This window comes from Cryptomeria japonica, chromosome 8, assembly GCF_030272615.1.
Source record: "Cryptomeria japonica chromosome 8, Sugi_1.0, whole genome shotgun sequence".
Lineage (NCBI taxonomy): Eukaryota > Viridiplantae > Streptophyta > Pinopsida > Cupressales > Cupressaceae > Cryptomeria > Cryptomeria japonica.
The window spans coordinates 137,059,908-137,077,606 of NC_081412.1; the positions used below are offsets into that span (position 1 = coordinate 137,059,908).

Genomic DNA, 17,699 nt, shown 5'->3' on the forward strand with positions numbered 1-17,699 from the left:
CATCGTATAGAGTCGTAAAGGGTCATCTTGTGTCCTAAGGGGTCATATGGTGTCTTAAAGGGGTCATATGAAACAATATGAACCCTTAGGACACAATAAGGCCCATAACGACACAATTTGGTGTCTTAAGGGGTCATATGGTGTCCTAAGGGGTCGTAAGCCACAATATGACCCCTTAGGACACCATATGACCCATAACGACCCAATATGGTGTCATAAGAGGTCATATGTTGTCCTTAGAGGTCATATGGTGTCTCATGCTCCCTTAGGACACAATATGACCCATGACGACCCAATTTGGTGTCTTAAGCAGTCATATGGTGTCCTAAGGGGTTGTAGGACACAATATGATCCCTTAGGACACCATAGGACCCATAACAACCCAATATGGTGTCATAAGGGGTCCTGTGTTGTCCTTAGGGGTCATATGGTGTCCCATGACCCCTTAGGACACCATAGGACCTATTATATATATATCCCCTAATCTCTCTATCTCTCTCTCTTCCCCCTCCCCATCTCTCTCTCTCTCTCTCTCTCTATATATATATATATATATATATATATCCCCTAATCTCTCTATCTCTCTCTCTTCCCCCTCCCCATCTCTCTCTCTCTCTCTAATATCATATACTAATTTATTTATAAATTAATATATTGTATATTCATATATTATATATTAATATATTGTATATTCATATATTATATATGAATATATTAATAAACAATAGATTAATTATGTGCAAATTTAGTTAGTCAATTTACCTATTAAAATTGGATATCCAATTGTACCGGATATCCGATTTTTGTTGTGCAAATTTCAAATTTGAAATTTTGGCTCAAGAATGCTTTGGGATTTGGCTTGAAAGTGACAAGCCTAGAAACTCAACTGAAAAAATGTGTTTTTTAGTATTCCTTGATTTTCCAAACTTTATACTGGTGGCTGATGACTTGTTTAATAGCCAAAATTGATAAAACGAAAAGAGTTTTTTAAGGACGTTCTCAACTTTCCAACAATATAAGGCTTGTCTTATTTCGACTTTAATAAATAATTATTATTTATTTTCTAATTGAATTCTGATAAACGCCCTAATTGATAGACTGGTTGAAAAACACTCATAAATTTCATACGGTATAACATTTTTTGAATCTGAAACACGCATCACATCCTATTCTTCATCTACTATAGGGAAAAATTAAAAAAAAAAAAAATCATAAGGTTTTGGCCAAGTTAAGGTGGTTAGATGCAGGAGTTTCTGAATTTCTAAAAAGTAGTAGTAAAAAAATCACAAATAATGATTTCCTTTATTAAAAATTATAAAAAAATATGTGTCACATCCGGACATGAGTCTAATACTTATATTATAAATATTATCAAAAAAGTTATTATTATTTGATTGTGATTAGGGTGGTCAGACATACGTCTTCTTCTTATCTTTTTCCTGAAATTTTAGTATCACTGCATTGAAATTTGAAATTTTCATCAAATAGGATTTTTTTTTTCAAAAACCAACTAGTAGCTTAGAAACTACATTCAATTTTCTATAGATTCTCTTCTTATATGTTTTAAAAATAATGTTCACAACTTATTCAAATTTTCATGTCAAGTTGCATAACTCCGATTTTCTGAAATTTCATTGCCACTTAAGGGCTTGTTTTTGCAACACCATGATCCTGCACATACCCAATTGGTTTCTATGATGCAATTATGTAACAATTTTAGTTTGGTATTGCCTATTTAAAGGCATCCTGAATGAATATCAAAATATCAAATTATATCCTATGAAATGATCAAGTTTTTTGTTCTGCAATCATGGTTTAGTTTTCTTTGTAGAACTGCTTTCATATAGGACCCTCTTGGAATATATAACACCTAACTTCTCAATTTGTTGTAAACAGATATCAGATTTATTTTCTCCTTACCATGTAGTGCAATGTTGCATAGAGTAATTTCTTCCCCAAGCACTAAAAAAATTGGAAATGATTAATAAATTGTATAAAAAAATATGTTTCTTATATTTCTTGAGTTCAAGGAAATGGGTTCTAATTCTATTACCTCTAGTCATAGAACAAAAAATGCACCTCTTAATCAACTACATTTTCTAGCACTCCTTTAAAAAAAATCTTGTGCATAGATTTCACACTTACATTTTAAGAGTTTGATTCCAATTTCCTATCTTGGTGTCTATCTCAATATTGAACTCCCTTAAAGGTTCCTGGTGTATTTGTAATTTATTTCAAGTCTTATGTGTAGTTTAAGGTAACCTCTAAAGTTGTAGTTTTCCACCTAGATATCCCATCTTGAACTCAAGTTCTACTTCTCTTTCTCTCACATTTCTTTATATTACATCCTTTACTCTCTTCACTAATTTATAAAAATTCATAGAATACCAAACTTCCATTACAATATCTACTCTTGGATTTTCATTGTATAATTAAACCTCACATCTCCATTATCATCTCTCATCCTCCATCAAATGTATGAATTTTAACTATTAACTTTAACTACTATCTAAATCCTCCTATAATACCATCAATAACTATTTTTTACCTTACAACTATTCCATATTAAGATGTATCTCACCTAAAAAATCAATGTCCATCTTAGGTGCATAAATTTGCATGCAAGTTTAATGGCCAAAGATGAGGGTGGTCATCCTACCATTAAGAAATGGTTGTGTTCCATCTCTATTTCTATAAAATAAATGAGATTGCTAGCCTAGAATAGAATGGATGTGGGAGGAAATCTTGTCATAAAAGAAAGACTTGTCTTCAAATTCCAAAGGAATGAGAATGAGAAAAATAAAGGAATTAAAAATTCCTTTTATGTACTTTTGAAGAGACAAGATGCATTTGACAGAGTATCAAGGTCATGCCACATATATATAAGGCTTCACACATTTATACATAATTTGGTACATAGATGATTAGATGTGAGGGTTTGAACCCACTTAATTAATCAAGGATTATGTGTGTGCAAATGCATATCAAAATATTAAGTGAAGATTAAGGGTTGATAGAAAAATATGGTGTATGTGACATGTGAGGAGAACTTAACAAATTATAAAAAAGTTCATAAGAGGAAAGGAGATAAGGCATAAGATTAAATATTTACATTAATTATGTACCTTAGGTTATTACTTAGTGAGGATAGAAGACATATATTATGATGATGGTGCAAATAGCTATAAATTATTATTTAACTAATATTGAGGTTAACGATGGAATGAAATAAGGATAAAATTACCAAATGAATTTTATGAACTTCTACATACCTTGTTCTAACTTAGGTCTCATTTTTTCTCAAGATTGGATGACATTAGTAAATATTATGGAATTCGAATTTACACTTGTCACTTGCTATTATTCAAAAATTTCCATTTCCTCTTCAATACACCCATTTTATTCATATCCTACTAACATTGTAGTCTTTGAAACCACATCTCTTTGATGAATATTGTCAAATAGTTCAATTATTTTGTGCATGCTTCCATATTTTAAATACATCTTACACTAAAATCAAATGCTTATTAACCTTAATAAATACTAGAAAATAAATTTAGATAATATAACTCAAATAAATGAACTTATGAGAAATATAAATCCCTTTCAAAATTATCAACTCTTAATGAAATCTTAGACTTTATGAATATTATTTTCATTTGGCTTCATAATAAAAAAAACTAGGCTCTTTTAGAATAAGGGAAGCTATGCTAGCCTCATCCTACATGAGACTTGAAGAGATACATTGCATAAAAATTAAAGTTAAATCCAAGTTAAATTGATAGGATAAATAGGAGAAAATAGTTGGATTCATTATCTTGAAAAAAAATGAATTTCCTATGCAATAGCAATTGTATAACAAAAAGAAGGAATGTGGTATCAACGTGAAAACATCTAGAAAGAACACATATCAAATATTTATTTTTCAATAGTTGACTATCTATTGCTTATTAGTAGGTGATGTGTAAGAAAGTCTAGCTTGATTACTCTACAAAATCTAGGTTAGGGCTCTAATATCACTTAAAATATTTGATATCTAAAGAAAATAGAGATAAGAATGTTGGACTATTTTCCACATCTCCCTTTGGATTCAAGACATAGACTAATTGCCTCCCCTAGATTCATTTATCATTAGTGTTTTTATCAAACATTAAAAGGTCAATCTTTTGTTGTAATAGAAAACATGTTCCAACAAATGGTATCAGAGTTGAGTCATGGGTTCATATCCCCTTCGATTGATGCTAAAGAGGGCATTGTTGGGCTAATTCCCAACATCCCCCTTTGGATTCGGGACATGGACTAACCACCTCCCTTGAATCCATTTATCTAAGGGGTTTGTATCAAGTCTTAAAAGGTTGATATTTTAGCGTAACAACAAACATGTTCCAACAAAGAATGTATATTTGAAAAAAAAGAATCATATTTATCATTTTAATCAACAAGATGTTAATAAAAACTTACTCAATAATGTAAGACCAATTAAATACATTACATAAATATTGTATAAATCGTTAACAATAAAAATATATCACACAAATTATTGTTTGCATCTAACCTATGATTAATCTTTTTATGAAATTGACTATAATTTTTTTCTTTTTCACACAGTTCATTTTCTAATTTAAATTTTAGATTACGTTTGCATGACATTTTTATAATTACAATCGCTACTGATTAAGTTATTGAATTGAAAAATTACATGTCAACAAAAATAAAAACAAGTTGACTCCATTAGAAAACAAGGGCTGCAACGTAGCGAAGTTCCTACCAAAGAGTGCAAGGATGGTTTTGTTTTTGTTTTTTGTAGGAAAATGCACGAGAAACCCTTGATACAAATTAGATAGGGCTGAGATGAATAAAGAAGTGTAACTTAATTTCTTACTGGAAGACAAAAATTAGGATAAAATATGAAGATTGTAAGAAGGCATAAGTAACAACTTTTAAATAACTTAAACATCATTTTAACATATTTTTACATCAAGATGATACTATTCATATTGCTTCCAAATAACCAAAAAATATCTGAATGAGAATAATGATCTCTAAACATGCACCTTTCTCTGCTCCAACATAATGTTAATAAAAAACTAATAGAAATCAGATCTATTATTAATTGATTGATACGGTTAAAAATTAATGACTATTTAAAACTGCCCTCCTCTACTATAGTTCCAAGGCATATAAATAAATAAAAATATATTTCTGCCTCTGATGATGACCATCTATCTATGACAATCCAAAATATTTAAAAAGCATACTAAAAATAGCCTATTAACCAAAAAATAATTTATAGAATATAAAGAATATTGCTCAGATCACCATAAAGTATAATAATAAATCTTGATTAAAATTGCATACATAATTTTCAATAAAGCTCTAAACTTTTCCTTTTATCACGACTATTGAGCGCTTTTATCTCACCGATCTGCTCTGCGAACACTCGTCCCGTTAAAGAAAACCGTGCAATCCTGCTACGCAATCCCCACTTGACCTCAAGATCGAGGAGAAAAACGCTCAGAACAAGTCCTCATCACAGAGGCCGAATTCACAGAAATGCGCCCACATTTTTCCGATTTCGACCTGTGTTCTGCATCACCCGACGCAAAGCACGCGGGTGGGACATTGGAACAAGACGGCTGCTCTGAATGATGGAGATCTACAGAGCTGCAGCTCCTCTGCGATCTGATCATAACATCTTCACCCGTGGCCATGTACCACTCCATCGGCTGCTCCATCTCCTTCGTAGAATCATCATTTGAAATATCTTTGCGGAGGATAACTCCAGATCCGTTGTCAATAACAATGGTGTCCGCCGGCGGAGGAGCCTGCGATTCGACTAAATCAAAATCGGTGTCTGTGGGAATGGAGTGACCCGTGAACACAAGTATTTCTCGGCAGAGAGGACACGTTGTGTGCATGCTGAGCCACCTGTCGATGCACTTTCGATGGAAAGCGTGGCTGCAATTAGGAAGCAACCGCAGCATCTCGTAATTTTTGAAGTGGGCGAGGCATATTGCACACGCCGTGCATGTCGTCTGTGCTTTGAGGCCCTTCACCACACTGTAGCTGAAAATGGGAAAGCTCTCAATGACCTTTGGCTCCAGACCCTGGGCCGTCTCCCAACTGATGGGCTGCCACAAACCAACGATGCCCGTTGGTCTGGAAACCCTATGTCTTCGGCGTCTGCGGCATGTGTAGAAGAAAACAATGCACAAGAAGCAGCTGAGTAGCACTAGGGTCACGATCGTTTGGGGGGAATCGATGTTCAAGATGAAATCAAAGGTTTCGTTGTTATCCTCCGTTGAATTGTTGCTACTGTTATTATCTGCCAATCTCGCTCCTTTCAACAGGGTAATGGAGCTGGCATTGCTTCCCTGACATGCGGTAATATTGTCCATCTTCCCCGTAACCAGTCTTCTGCTCTTCATAGCCGAAGGCTACCGTGAAGCACAATTGAATTCTATGCATGATATGAAAGAATCACTGCAAGCGAGTCCTATGAACCCGACGGATTGCATGGTTTTCATGATCAATACGCCGTCTTCAATGCCAGATAGCCGGGCAAATCAATCATGCTGACGAGTTATACAACACCCACTTCTCGTAGACGACAGATGGCTAAGGAACTGTAGAAATTAATTTCGTCTGACGTGTTCAAGTCAGAACAGAGCTTAGCGGAATTTTGTGTATAGCTTTTATAGCTAATATTATTAGCTTACACCGCCCCGGTCACCCTCACCATCACCCAAATGTTGATTGTTCTACGTTTAGACTTTCGAAGGTGAATTTAAAAAAATTGGAGTATTATTAGGATTGGTGATTTCTTTTTGTGAGCATCATCTAGATGCAATGAGTGCTAAGTGTACCATTCATTCTCATGAGAAATGGGTTCTTGTGAACCACTACTCACGAATCATGGGTCAATGAGTTTGACTCAAAAAACTACACACTTGAATCCTGATAGCAATATCATACTTTAAAAAAATGTTCCAAGTTTAGGCTTTCAAAGGTGAACTTAAAAAAAATGATACCCATATTAAGTATGTCTTGCAAGGATCTTTGAAGAAAATACTATTCCAATAAAAGAAAATTTGGATCTATGTCTAGTAAGGCCTCGCTCTTTGAACCAAATTTTAAAATACGCAAATATAAAAAATTCAAAAAAGTGTAACTCAAATGGTTATCATTATTCTACCTTAACTAATCAATAAATAAATAAATCTTACAAATTAATCAATTTAACATTTATTTCTCAATAATTTTCATTTATGTGGATGTGAATTGGATATGGACTTTGTTGTTTCCCATCAACTTCGTAAAATTTTATGTTACCATTTTTTTAAACTAACATTAATATTTTGTCTAATCATCAATTACTTCTATAGGCTTTGATAACATTATCTTAATCATAAATTCATATTAATTTACTTGTAAACTAAGGTTTAGTTTGGTAATAAAAGCTTATGCCTAAGTATTTTTTATCAAATAGATAGCCTCAATTAATATCTAGTGGAATTCAAAATTGTAGAGGAATTCGAAATGTTCCAAACTTATCAGTTTAATGACTAGATTTGGGAGAAATTTCTAGTTATTAGTTCCATAAGAACTCAAGGAAACTAGATTTTTTGGAATGTAAATCCTTTAATTCTTCAAATTCATTAGCTCCAAAGATGCACTACATAACTCATTCAAATGGTCATTATAATTATTTTGTATGTTGTAGTGGTATTGGATTTTTTCTTTCTCATGTTTTAAAGTCACTACCGATTTCTTATTCTTGACATTGTGAATAAGAAAAGTACTCAACTAATCAATAAAACTTTTTCTTATAACGATTCATTATCCTAATACGTTTAGCATTAGTATTGTAGTAAAGTTGGTAAATAGTAATAAATGCATAAACTTTCTTTATGAGAATCTGATGGGGAAGTGGAAATTGATCTAGTCATTCATATCTCTACAATTTTACTAAACTTATCACTAGAAATTCGCCATTTTAATACATTTACCAATTTGTAAGAAAAGGGAGCGGAATTAAACATTATTTTGGATTTATTGGTCTTATTCACATCTAATATCCTTTTTCACATGAAAACACTAAAAGAGTCCCTCTAAGGAAAAGAACATTTTAACCATCTAAAAGGGTTTGCAAAAAAAAAAGTATGAGGATGGTTGTACATAAAATGGGTAGTGCAAATCATGTTTAATAGTAGGCAAGGTTCTCACAAGCTTAATTTTATGAACATGTTGACCTTTTTACTCATTTGTGGGAAAATGATGTAGGAATAGTTCATAGATATAAGGATATTCAAATTGTTCTATATCTAGTAGCTATTTCTATAGTAAAATTATATGAAATTACATTCTAAAGAAATAAAATCTCAATCATATAAAATAACTTCTATGAGACAAATAAGGGCTATAAGAGGTTAAGTGTTCAATATGCAATTGTTATTCAATTTTTAAAATGGTTATTTATAAAAATGTATTTCATTGAATACCTCTTAACAATCATAATAATTAGTGAATACAAACCTAGTACACCTTCCCCTAACCAACACTAAGGAGAGAGAAATGTTGATCCAATTGGACAAAATCTATAGTCACACAAATCTGTCCAGCTTAATTAAATAAATATTCTCTATTTATTTGATTAAAAATCCACTAGCCATCAGTTAATTAAATAAATATTTAATTAATTCATCTCCAAACATTCTTCTATTAATTAAATAAAATATTCAATTTATTTTAATCAATTCATTATACCAAATACAAATCAATTAAATAAATAAAATATATTTATTTAATTAAAATCCCCTTTTCCTCTTTTAAATAAATTAAGTAAAACATTTATTTAAATCATTATCCCCACCCCACTTGCATTTTCCTACAAATGCAACTTGCACACATTTATTGAAATAAATGAATTTTTATTTTAATAAAATCCTATTTTCCCTCACCCACCAAATCCACTTGCAAAAATCTAATCCCCTTCTAGATTCTTCTAACCCCTTCCTAATTAGCCTAATCCATCTCCTAATTATTGTCACATTCCTAAGCAAAATCGAGTCACTTCTCAAAGACTCCAAAGTCTTTGAAAAGCATTTAATGCTTTGTCTGTTCAACAAATTAACCCCCAAAGTTTTCCAAGACCACTAATGGCTCTTACATGACCATTTATGGCTCTTAAATAACCATTTATGGTTATTTCAAACTTGTCCCCCCAAACATTTATTGTTTTGACCATATTCATCCATTTCACATTTGCACAAGAGTTTATCCATTGGATAAAAGCTTTATTCTTTGAATAAAGAGTTTATTCATTCAACCAACCTTGACTTTAACTCCCAAGGTCATATCAAGCATTTAATGCTTATTCCCTCCCCTCTCAACCTATCTCACATTGACACTTGTCATCCTAGGATTGGGTTGAAAGCCCTCACATGGATTTGAAATCATTCAATCTTGACCCTTGTTGAGATTACTCAATCTCAACCATCCATTGCTCCATTTTTCCTATAAATAGAGCCCATTTCTTCATAATCCAGATCCTAAAAACTTGTATGCATTTAACCTATAGGCATTTTTAGAGAGCATTTAGCATAGCAAATTCTGATATTGTCATTTTGGTTAAAATAAATCATTTTAGTATCAATAGCTTAATATTTGCTTCTTTATTAACATATTTGGAGCACAATACTACAATCTCAATCCTCCATAAGCATCCATAGTGCAAAAAGCTACTGAGAGCTACACTATTTTGGAACTTGGAGAGGAGAGGAACAAGGGAGAAGAAGCCAAGAGCATGTTAGGAGGCATTTGGAGATGCCTCATCATATTTACCTTCCTAGTTAGACATTCTATCATGCTTTTGGTATCTCTTTTGATATGCTTGTGTAGGAAAGTATTTTGTTTATGATTTCTAACACTAACAACTTGGCTTTTCTTCTTGTTTGTGTTTTGTTATCATTCACTAATCTTCCCTTTTTGCAGAGCATCAAAATCAAATCTAAGAAAAAATAAAAAAGAAAAGGGAGTGCAAAATTTTTCATGACAAAATTGGGGTATGTGTGCAAGCAACAACAAATTACAAGTGAACTAGAAAAATTATCCATGTCGATAGATTTTCACAATCCATTAGTCTATCCGAGTATGAGCTTTTGGATTTGATTGTGTGAACTTTTTTGCATCAATTTTTTTGGATCACAATTTGTGATCCATTATCAAGATGATTGAAGAAAGCACAAGGAGAAAATGGATTATAATTTTGCGGACCCAAACACATAAAAAGAGAGGTGGAGAGAGAGGATACCAGGTTAGGGCAAGTGACATCTAAAGATAGGGAGATGAAATAGATCAAAATAAGTGAAAAAGGTTCTTGATAACAAAAAAGAAAACAACAAGGTGAAAAGAACAAAGATCACAACACCAATAAAATTCAACAAAAATAAAAAGAGTTAAAAAAGAACCAAAAATTAAAAAAACAACCAAACCAAAATAACCAGATAAAATAGACCACTTAAAAAGAAAAAGGAAAGAAAGAAGACAACAAGGTAAAGAGAACAAAGAGCACAACAATAATTAAAAAAAAGATCACAACAAAGATAAAATTAGTCACAAGCTTAATTAAGACAGAAATACAAAAGAAAAAACTAAAATAAAGCTATATGTGTGTGAGAGAGAGAGAATAAAAGTTTATGAATATGAACATGTATGTATGTATGTATGTATGTATGTATGTATGTACATAATATACATATAAATAAGAGTAAAAGGATTCTAAAAATAGAAATTGCACTAAAGAAAAATCCAAGGAAGAAATAAAAGAAAAGGCAAAAATAGAAACACTAAAAGAAGGCTAAGGAGAGGCTCCAATGAGCCAAAAACAATTATGAAGATAAAAATTCATGAAGAAAAAAAGAAGACATGAAAAAATATCACAGAGAAAATAACTAAATAAATGGGAGAAAATTGAAATAAAATCCCTAGAAATTAAAAGTCAAAAATATAAATATATGAAAGCAATAGAAAAGATTAAAAATGAAAATAACAAAGATGACAAAAATTATCTTGACAATTTTAAGATATGTGAATCCTTCAAGAACCCAACAAATGTCTCTAATTCCAACTAACCAAAATAAAACTAACACCGTCAAAGAATAAAAGTAGTAGAATGTCCTTTAACAATATGGAGATCTGATGAAATTTTATCCCCCTAGCAACAAAAAAAGTAAACCCTTTGGCAACTTTTAAAATTGAGAAATGACAAAAGAAAAAAAGATATTTAAATGAGTTCCCTATGTAGTTGGTAAGAACTATAGAAAGATAAGTGGCATATCTAGGTACAACACTAAACTGTCATTGCAATGCCTACTCATTTGTGGCGAACTTTAGATGCAAAAGATATGGCCCTAAAAATGAAAACAAGAAGATTTTGACTTTGAAAACCTATAAAAAAAATGTTGGGAGTATAATCAGAAGAAAACAATATCAACATCACTTAATCAAGCTCAAAACCAGCTTTTAAGCAATTTTTTGTTTTTGAAAAGTAGACACCATATGCAGAAGTTATAACCAATTTGCTAAAATAGGTCAAAATTGCCACATCGAGCTAAGAAAGGGGCTAAGGTTGCAATATGTACAATTGATGTTAGCATGATATCATACTCACATCATCAAATTTAAAAAATATTCCTTTTTCTATGAAAATATTATGATCATCCAAAAATATCAAACTTACTAGAATATTCCAATTTGATGTTGGAATCTCTGTTGAGGTGGTGATATCTATATGGAATATTAAGTTGATCACATGGATAGTATTTTTCATATGGATTGAACCCTAGAACTTGCCATAAAAAAAAGACCTATCATAAATTGAGATCAAGCAATATAGATTTCCTTAACAACCTAAAAATTGTATTAATGCACAAAATATTAATGAATTACAATGAATGATGAATCCTTATAGAAAAAATAATGAAATCCTAGATCTAAAATCCAGAGAAAGATTAAATCAACTAATGACAAGTGTCCACATCATATTGAATAAGACAACATGAAGTATTGTTAGCCTAATCTAATAAAAGAAAAATAATTCGTAAATTGAAGTTAAGTGAAAAAGGGAATAAAGGACCTAATTGGATAATTAATTAGTTGATATCCTATACTTACTCAAACATCTTGTGTCTTTGAATTTGTAAAATTGATCGTAATGATTTGGATCAAAGAAAACTTGATGCTATAACCCTCTTATTAAAAACCTCCTAAAGGAATCTATTAACACCACATTAGTCCCAAAAGTATATATCTTCATTGGTGTACATATTAGAAAAATTTGTAGAAATAAAAGATAAACTTGTAGTTGTACAAACATCAAGTTGCACCACACCAAGACTAAATCACATGTCATAACATCTAGCCATAAGCTAGAGGTCAAAGATACATCTATAATAAAATATAGAGTAGAAAGATTGAATTCCAAAGTTTTGAACCCAATCATTACATATATTACATAACTATGTTAATATCAACACATCCAATCTAATTATTTAAAAAAAAAAATTCTAATACTTTTACTTATTAATTAAACATTTTTAATTCTATTAAATAATTTATTCATTATCATTATTTCAATCATATTTATTAAACTTTAGATTCTTTAATTTAATCATATGTATTTTATAAAAAATGTGCTTTTTTTTTAAATTATAAATAGTGTGTTTATTTCTCCAAATATATCAAGCTTTTAACCCCTGACCAATTGTTTTAATTCAAAAACATCTTGTATATGGTTTTTTTTAAGATTTTTAATACTAATTAATCTTACAAGGGAGAATTGGAGGAATAACAATACCTACTAAATAGACAAAGGAAAAGGACAAGGAGAATTTTCTTGACAAAGTAGTATTACAAATTATTACATTAAAATTTATTTTATCTCCAAGGTGCATCAAATGATAAGTTTAATTCGATATAATCATTAAAGTTCAATTATATCCAAACATCGAGACAACGTGAAAAACAAGGCTAAACAATAAAAAACAATTGTAGCAATTTGTGTGAAATTACTTGATTATTACGTTTAAATAGTGGAAGCTGTTGGTAGGGTGGATTATAACTAAATCTGATAAGATTTTCTCTTCTTTCCAGTTTATTCGCAGTCAAGCAGACGCGGTAACGGCAGGTGCCGGTAAACCATGTTTGGAGATATGCCCAAAGTTCGTCGACGTTAATAACACGAACTTGAGTTACCGGTTTTCGACTCCGTCGAAATAATCGACAAAAAAGTCAGTAAAATTCAATGTCGTTGCGATAAAAACAGAAGGTCGTGGGATCGAAACTTGGGGCTAGCATTTTCCTCAGCCGGCGGAATGGAAACAGGTATGAATTTGTTTTAGCTTGTATGGATTGTTCTAATTTGAATTTTCTAATTGGCATTGTACTACTACCCTCCACGATGCGCCTACCTAATAGGTTGAAGACAAGAAGCAGAGAGAAAATCATAGGAAAAGTTGAACTGGAAAGCCAAAGGGGGCATCGAGATTATACGACGGAATGCACACGACTGTAGTGTTTATAAAGCAATTGGTTTGTGGGGAATTTTAATTAATGAAAAGCAGACAAATAGTTGTAGAGAAGATGAATTTCACTGCACTGACCCCAGCAGATGACGGAAGCTTTTACTCCCCCAACAATCTGAGACCCATTACGCCTATCAAAGTAGCGAGACTGGCAGATAACAAAAGCCGAGATGCTTCGGATGGGGATAACCAAGACCCTTACAACCCGAATTTGAATTGGTCCGTAATGATCATTGGCATCATTCTCATCTGCATTTTCTGTTTCGTTTCTATCTTGTCCATCTATGCCCGCCGCCGAGCAAGGAGAGCTTTCGGGCAAGCGGGTAATAATACCAATTACTGGGATGGGACACAGGGTCTGGATCCAGCCGTCATTGAGAGTTTTCCCATTTTCAGCTACAACAGGTTAAAGGGCCTCAAAGCCCAGCCCAAATTCTCTGACTGTGCCGTCTGCCTCACAGACTTCAAGGAGCATGAGATGCTACGGTTGCTTCCCAAGTGCAGCCACGCGTTCCATCCAGAGTGCATCGATTTGTGGCTCTCCTCCAACACAACTTGTCCCGTTTGCCGAACGAGCTTTCTGCCCGCCGACGACTCCGAACCCACCGTAACGGACTTCGATATCCTCCAACCGCAGACGCGGCTGGCGCCTCCCGAGGAGAATATGGTTGTTATAGACAACGGACACCGATCGAGCAATCCTGCGGATTTTGCGAACAACCAAGCAACGATTGAGGCATCTGGCAACGATTCAACAGGGTACTCGTTATTAAGGGTGCGTAAGGAATTGGATCAGGGCACGCAGTGGTTCATCGCTTCGGGTGAGGGCCTCACGCCCGGGTTGCACTGGAGCTGCAGCTTTGTTGCAAACCGTAAAATTTCGCAGGAGTCGGCTAGTTCTAGTGCGCCGCCAACATGGTCTAGACTGGGCAACTCTTTGGTAGACACGGGGCGCAGATCCACATCGGAAAGATGGGAGAGCGTTTCTGTGCGTCCGCCATCGTTGGAAAGAAGTTTTTCTGAGCGATTTTTATCTCAGGGTAGCGATCAAATCGGGTCCGAGCAGCAGGATAGCTCGTTTGAAGAGGATGTTGAGTTGGTCGATGGGAAGAGACATACGAGGAGACGGGACGGACCGTTCGGAGGACGGATCGGTGTCCCATGGGGGTCAAAGTGAGGATAACTATGCCGCATGGTACTAGGTTTATTTATGCGGTTTGTAAATGGGCGGCACTTAGGTGGCTGGTGAAAGGTAGCCTATCAATCTCTCCGCTTCTGAAAGGTATTATCTATTTCTCTTTCTCTTTTCAAGAAGACTTCATTCATATTCTTTCTTCAGGACCTAGTTTTTTGGGAAGCAACAACAACTTCTCTGCAAATGGCCTTCGGGCTTTAATCCAAAGGTTCGTCTCGTGGGCGCCATTTTGACTTGGGTCTGGCTCCCGGGTCTTTGCAGGTATCGCCAACTCCTTTGGGCAGTTCATTTCTCTGGATGCCATCATTAAACAAAGGTCCTGCTTGGTGCTTGTGCAGTTTTCTGCTAGTATTGTGCCTAGTTCATCTTTACCTCTATCAATAGAATTGAAATCTACCGATTGAATTTGAGAACTCGACTCCTTTCTGCCAGCTCTGTTCCTCTGCAATAATTGTCCAAAAGGTGGACATAGAGCTTTGTCTAACAAGATGAAAGGCAAGGGTTTGTTGGTTTCGTCCTCGACAGATGGGGTGTAATTTGGTTCTAGCTCTAAGCCATGGAGTCGGCTCGAAAGTCTAGGAGTGAGGAGGCTAAGGTGGTGGATTCTCCAAAGACAGTGTGTGAGGAGGCTTTGCTCCCCTTGGTTTTAAATCTCAATAAGAATTCCCCTGTGCAAGAATTCTTGTATTCCCCTCTTGAAGTCTCCCTAGATGTTATGCTGCCTCTTCCAATGCAAGAAATCTTGGACGAGAGTATAGATTGCAACACTCAATTTATTGAAATGCTTGCAATTCTTTATACATGACTCTCTGCACTCGATGCACACTTGAATGATTGGTTGTCCAAGAAAAAATAACTCAATGCATTTATTTACTTTTAAGTCTTTAAGCAACGCTTCTATTGTCGATTTGATAGGCCGAATTATGTGTTGTATGGCCAACTTGGCTGCACGATGAGGTGACTTCATGCACTCGCGACTCTATGAGGATATCTGTTAGGAGATAAATTAATTATCTGTCGGCACAAACGAGCAACGATCGACTTCTAGAGACTTCAACACTTCACGTGAATCATGAGTGCACTATTTCAACTGTCCATCCATTAATTGTGTATCCAACCCTTCTCTAGAGTCTTCTAGAGTCTTCTAAATATTTAATATGTATCTTCTTATAAATTTAATGGAAAGGGCCTGTGTTCAGCAGAGGTCAAATTTGAGTTTCTCACCATGTTTTAAATCATGGTATCAGAGCCTATGGTTCATGAGCTTCCTAGAACCAGAACAATCTGAAGGATCAGAAAAACAAGAAACTCAAGTGTCCTGCAAGTCCTTTCAATTTTTTTGGGACTCCCTAATATGCCCTTCTCTGCCTCATTCTCTAATTTCTGCAACGTCTGCTGATGTTGGCTCTCATGGATAGAAAATTGAAGGATTTGTATGTTCCAAGTTCTATTCTCAACAGATCATGGCTTTCTTATTTTATTTGGTAAAGTCTGAAGTGAGATGAGTGTGGTTGAAGGAAGGTTGTATATTGTAGCAGATTTAAAGAGTTTTATGAGACTATGCCAACACTTGAGGATTTGTATGAAGTAAGATTGTGTGTTGGCAGATGATATATTTCTGATGTTCTCTTTTTTTCTGGAGCTTGTGACTATCACAGAAGTGAACAAAGAAGGTAGCGGAGATAGCAAAGAGGAGACCTTCAATGCCGTGGAAGGAGTTATCAATGGTGGGACAAAAAAGTTGCTTAAGTCTATCATGTAGATCTGTGTTTGAGTCTGAAGAAATAGATTAGAGGTTGGGGGCAGTGATAGAAAAAGAGTATCTTTTATGTTTTTAGATAATGTGACTATTGAGCTTAAACTTAGGAATCATGACCATAGTTCTCAGGTTTTGTATACTGGAACTATTTAACAAATGGAGTGTCAAAATATTGGTTCAAGATCTATATTGTAATAGATGGTGTTTCAAACATAGGAAATTTGTAAGTGTTTTGTCTTAGGTGTGGCATATAGGTTGTGTTTGTAGATTAATTGTGTGTAAATATTAAATGCAAATTTAGCTATGATAGTTGCAGTTGCAGATGCAGAGAGTGCAAAGTGTTTGGATTGAAGATGAGAAAAATTATGTCTCTAAATTTGAAGGCTATGTCATTGTCAAAGATTGATCAAGTGTAGCAAGTATGTGCAAAGTGAAACCGTGGAGCTTGAAAGCATGATGGACTGTTCCTTATCTGTCAAAAATCGTTAAAGAATTATTGTGATCCCCCATAGTATTGAGATGTTAATGGGCATTTTTGGGAAAATGTTTGTGTGTGAGTCACTTTTGTTAAAAGGCGAATCTAAAGTATGGATTGTACCTATATTGTTGTAAGGGGTGAATGATCGGTGGTACCCGACATCCCAAAGTATTTTGTTTTATCATTATTGATGAACCATGTATCCGAAAAGATTTCATATAGAACTAGCGAGCACAACGACTAGTTACCCATGTGTCTCGGTAGATGGATTTCTTTTTATATGGACTCAATAAGCTTGCAGTGATGACAAATAGTGTGTGTTGTATATTGGTTTCCCCGTTATGGTTCATGGTCATTTGAGACTTTGAGTAATAGGTTTGTGGTAAGTCTAAACCACTTAAGTGAAATTTTGTGGTGAGCTTGAAACCACTTGTCTTAGTTAGGGGTGAGCCATAAAAAAAAAACCAAAGTGATTTTGAAAAGAGGAAGGTGATTTTCAAGGGGAAGACCATAGGACACAAAAGTCCATTTAGACATGAGTTGTGATGTGTTTGTAAATGGGTACCTAAGAAGGCTTTAGGTCGGGACCCATCCATTTTAATTTATGGGGGGATGTTAGAAGATAAATTAATTATCTGTCTGTACAGATGAGCAACGATTGACTTATAGAGACTTCAACACTTC

At 34.0% G+C, this 17,699-nt stretch overlaps 2 protein-coding genes across 2 annotated transcripts; one reads left to right on the plus strand and one right to left on the minus strand.

Annotated features, from left to right (window-relative positions):
- Positions 1-5,324: 5,324 nt before the first annotated feature.
- LOC131032314 (RING-H2 finger protein ATL40) lies at positions 5,325-6,512 on the minus strand. Its single transcript, XM_057963255.2, has one exon. It carries the CDS (start codon positions 6,426-6,428, stop codon positions 5,493-5,495), a length of 936 nt encoding a protein of 311 aa, XP_057819238.2. The 5' UTR covers positions 6,429-6,512; the 3' UTR covers positions 5,325-5,492.
- A 7,129-nt stretch (positions 6,513-13,641) lies between these two features.
- On the plus strand, positions 13,642-14,760 carry LOC131032286 (RING-H2 finger protein ATL32-like). Its single transcript, XM_057963219.1, has one exon. The coding sequence runs from the start codon at positions 13,642-13,644 to the stop codon at positions 14,758-14,760; it is 1,119 nt and encodes a 372-aa protein (XP_057819202.1).
- Positions 14,761-17,699: the final 2,939 nt, after the last annotated feature.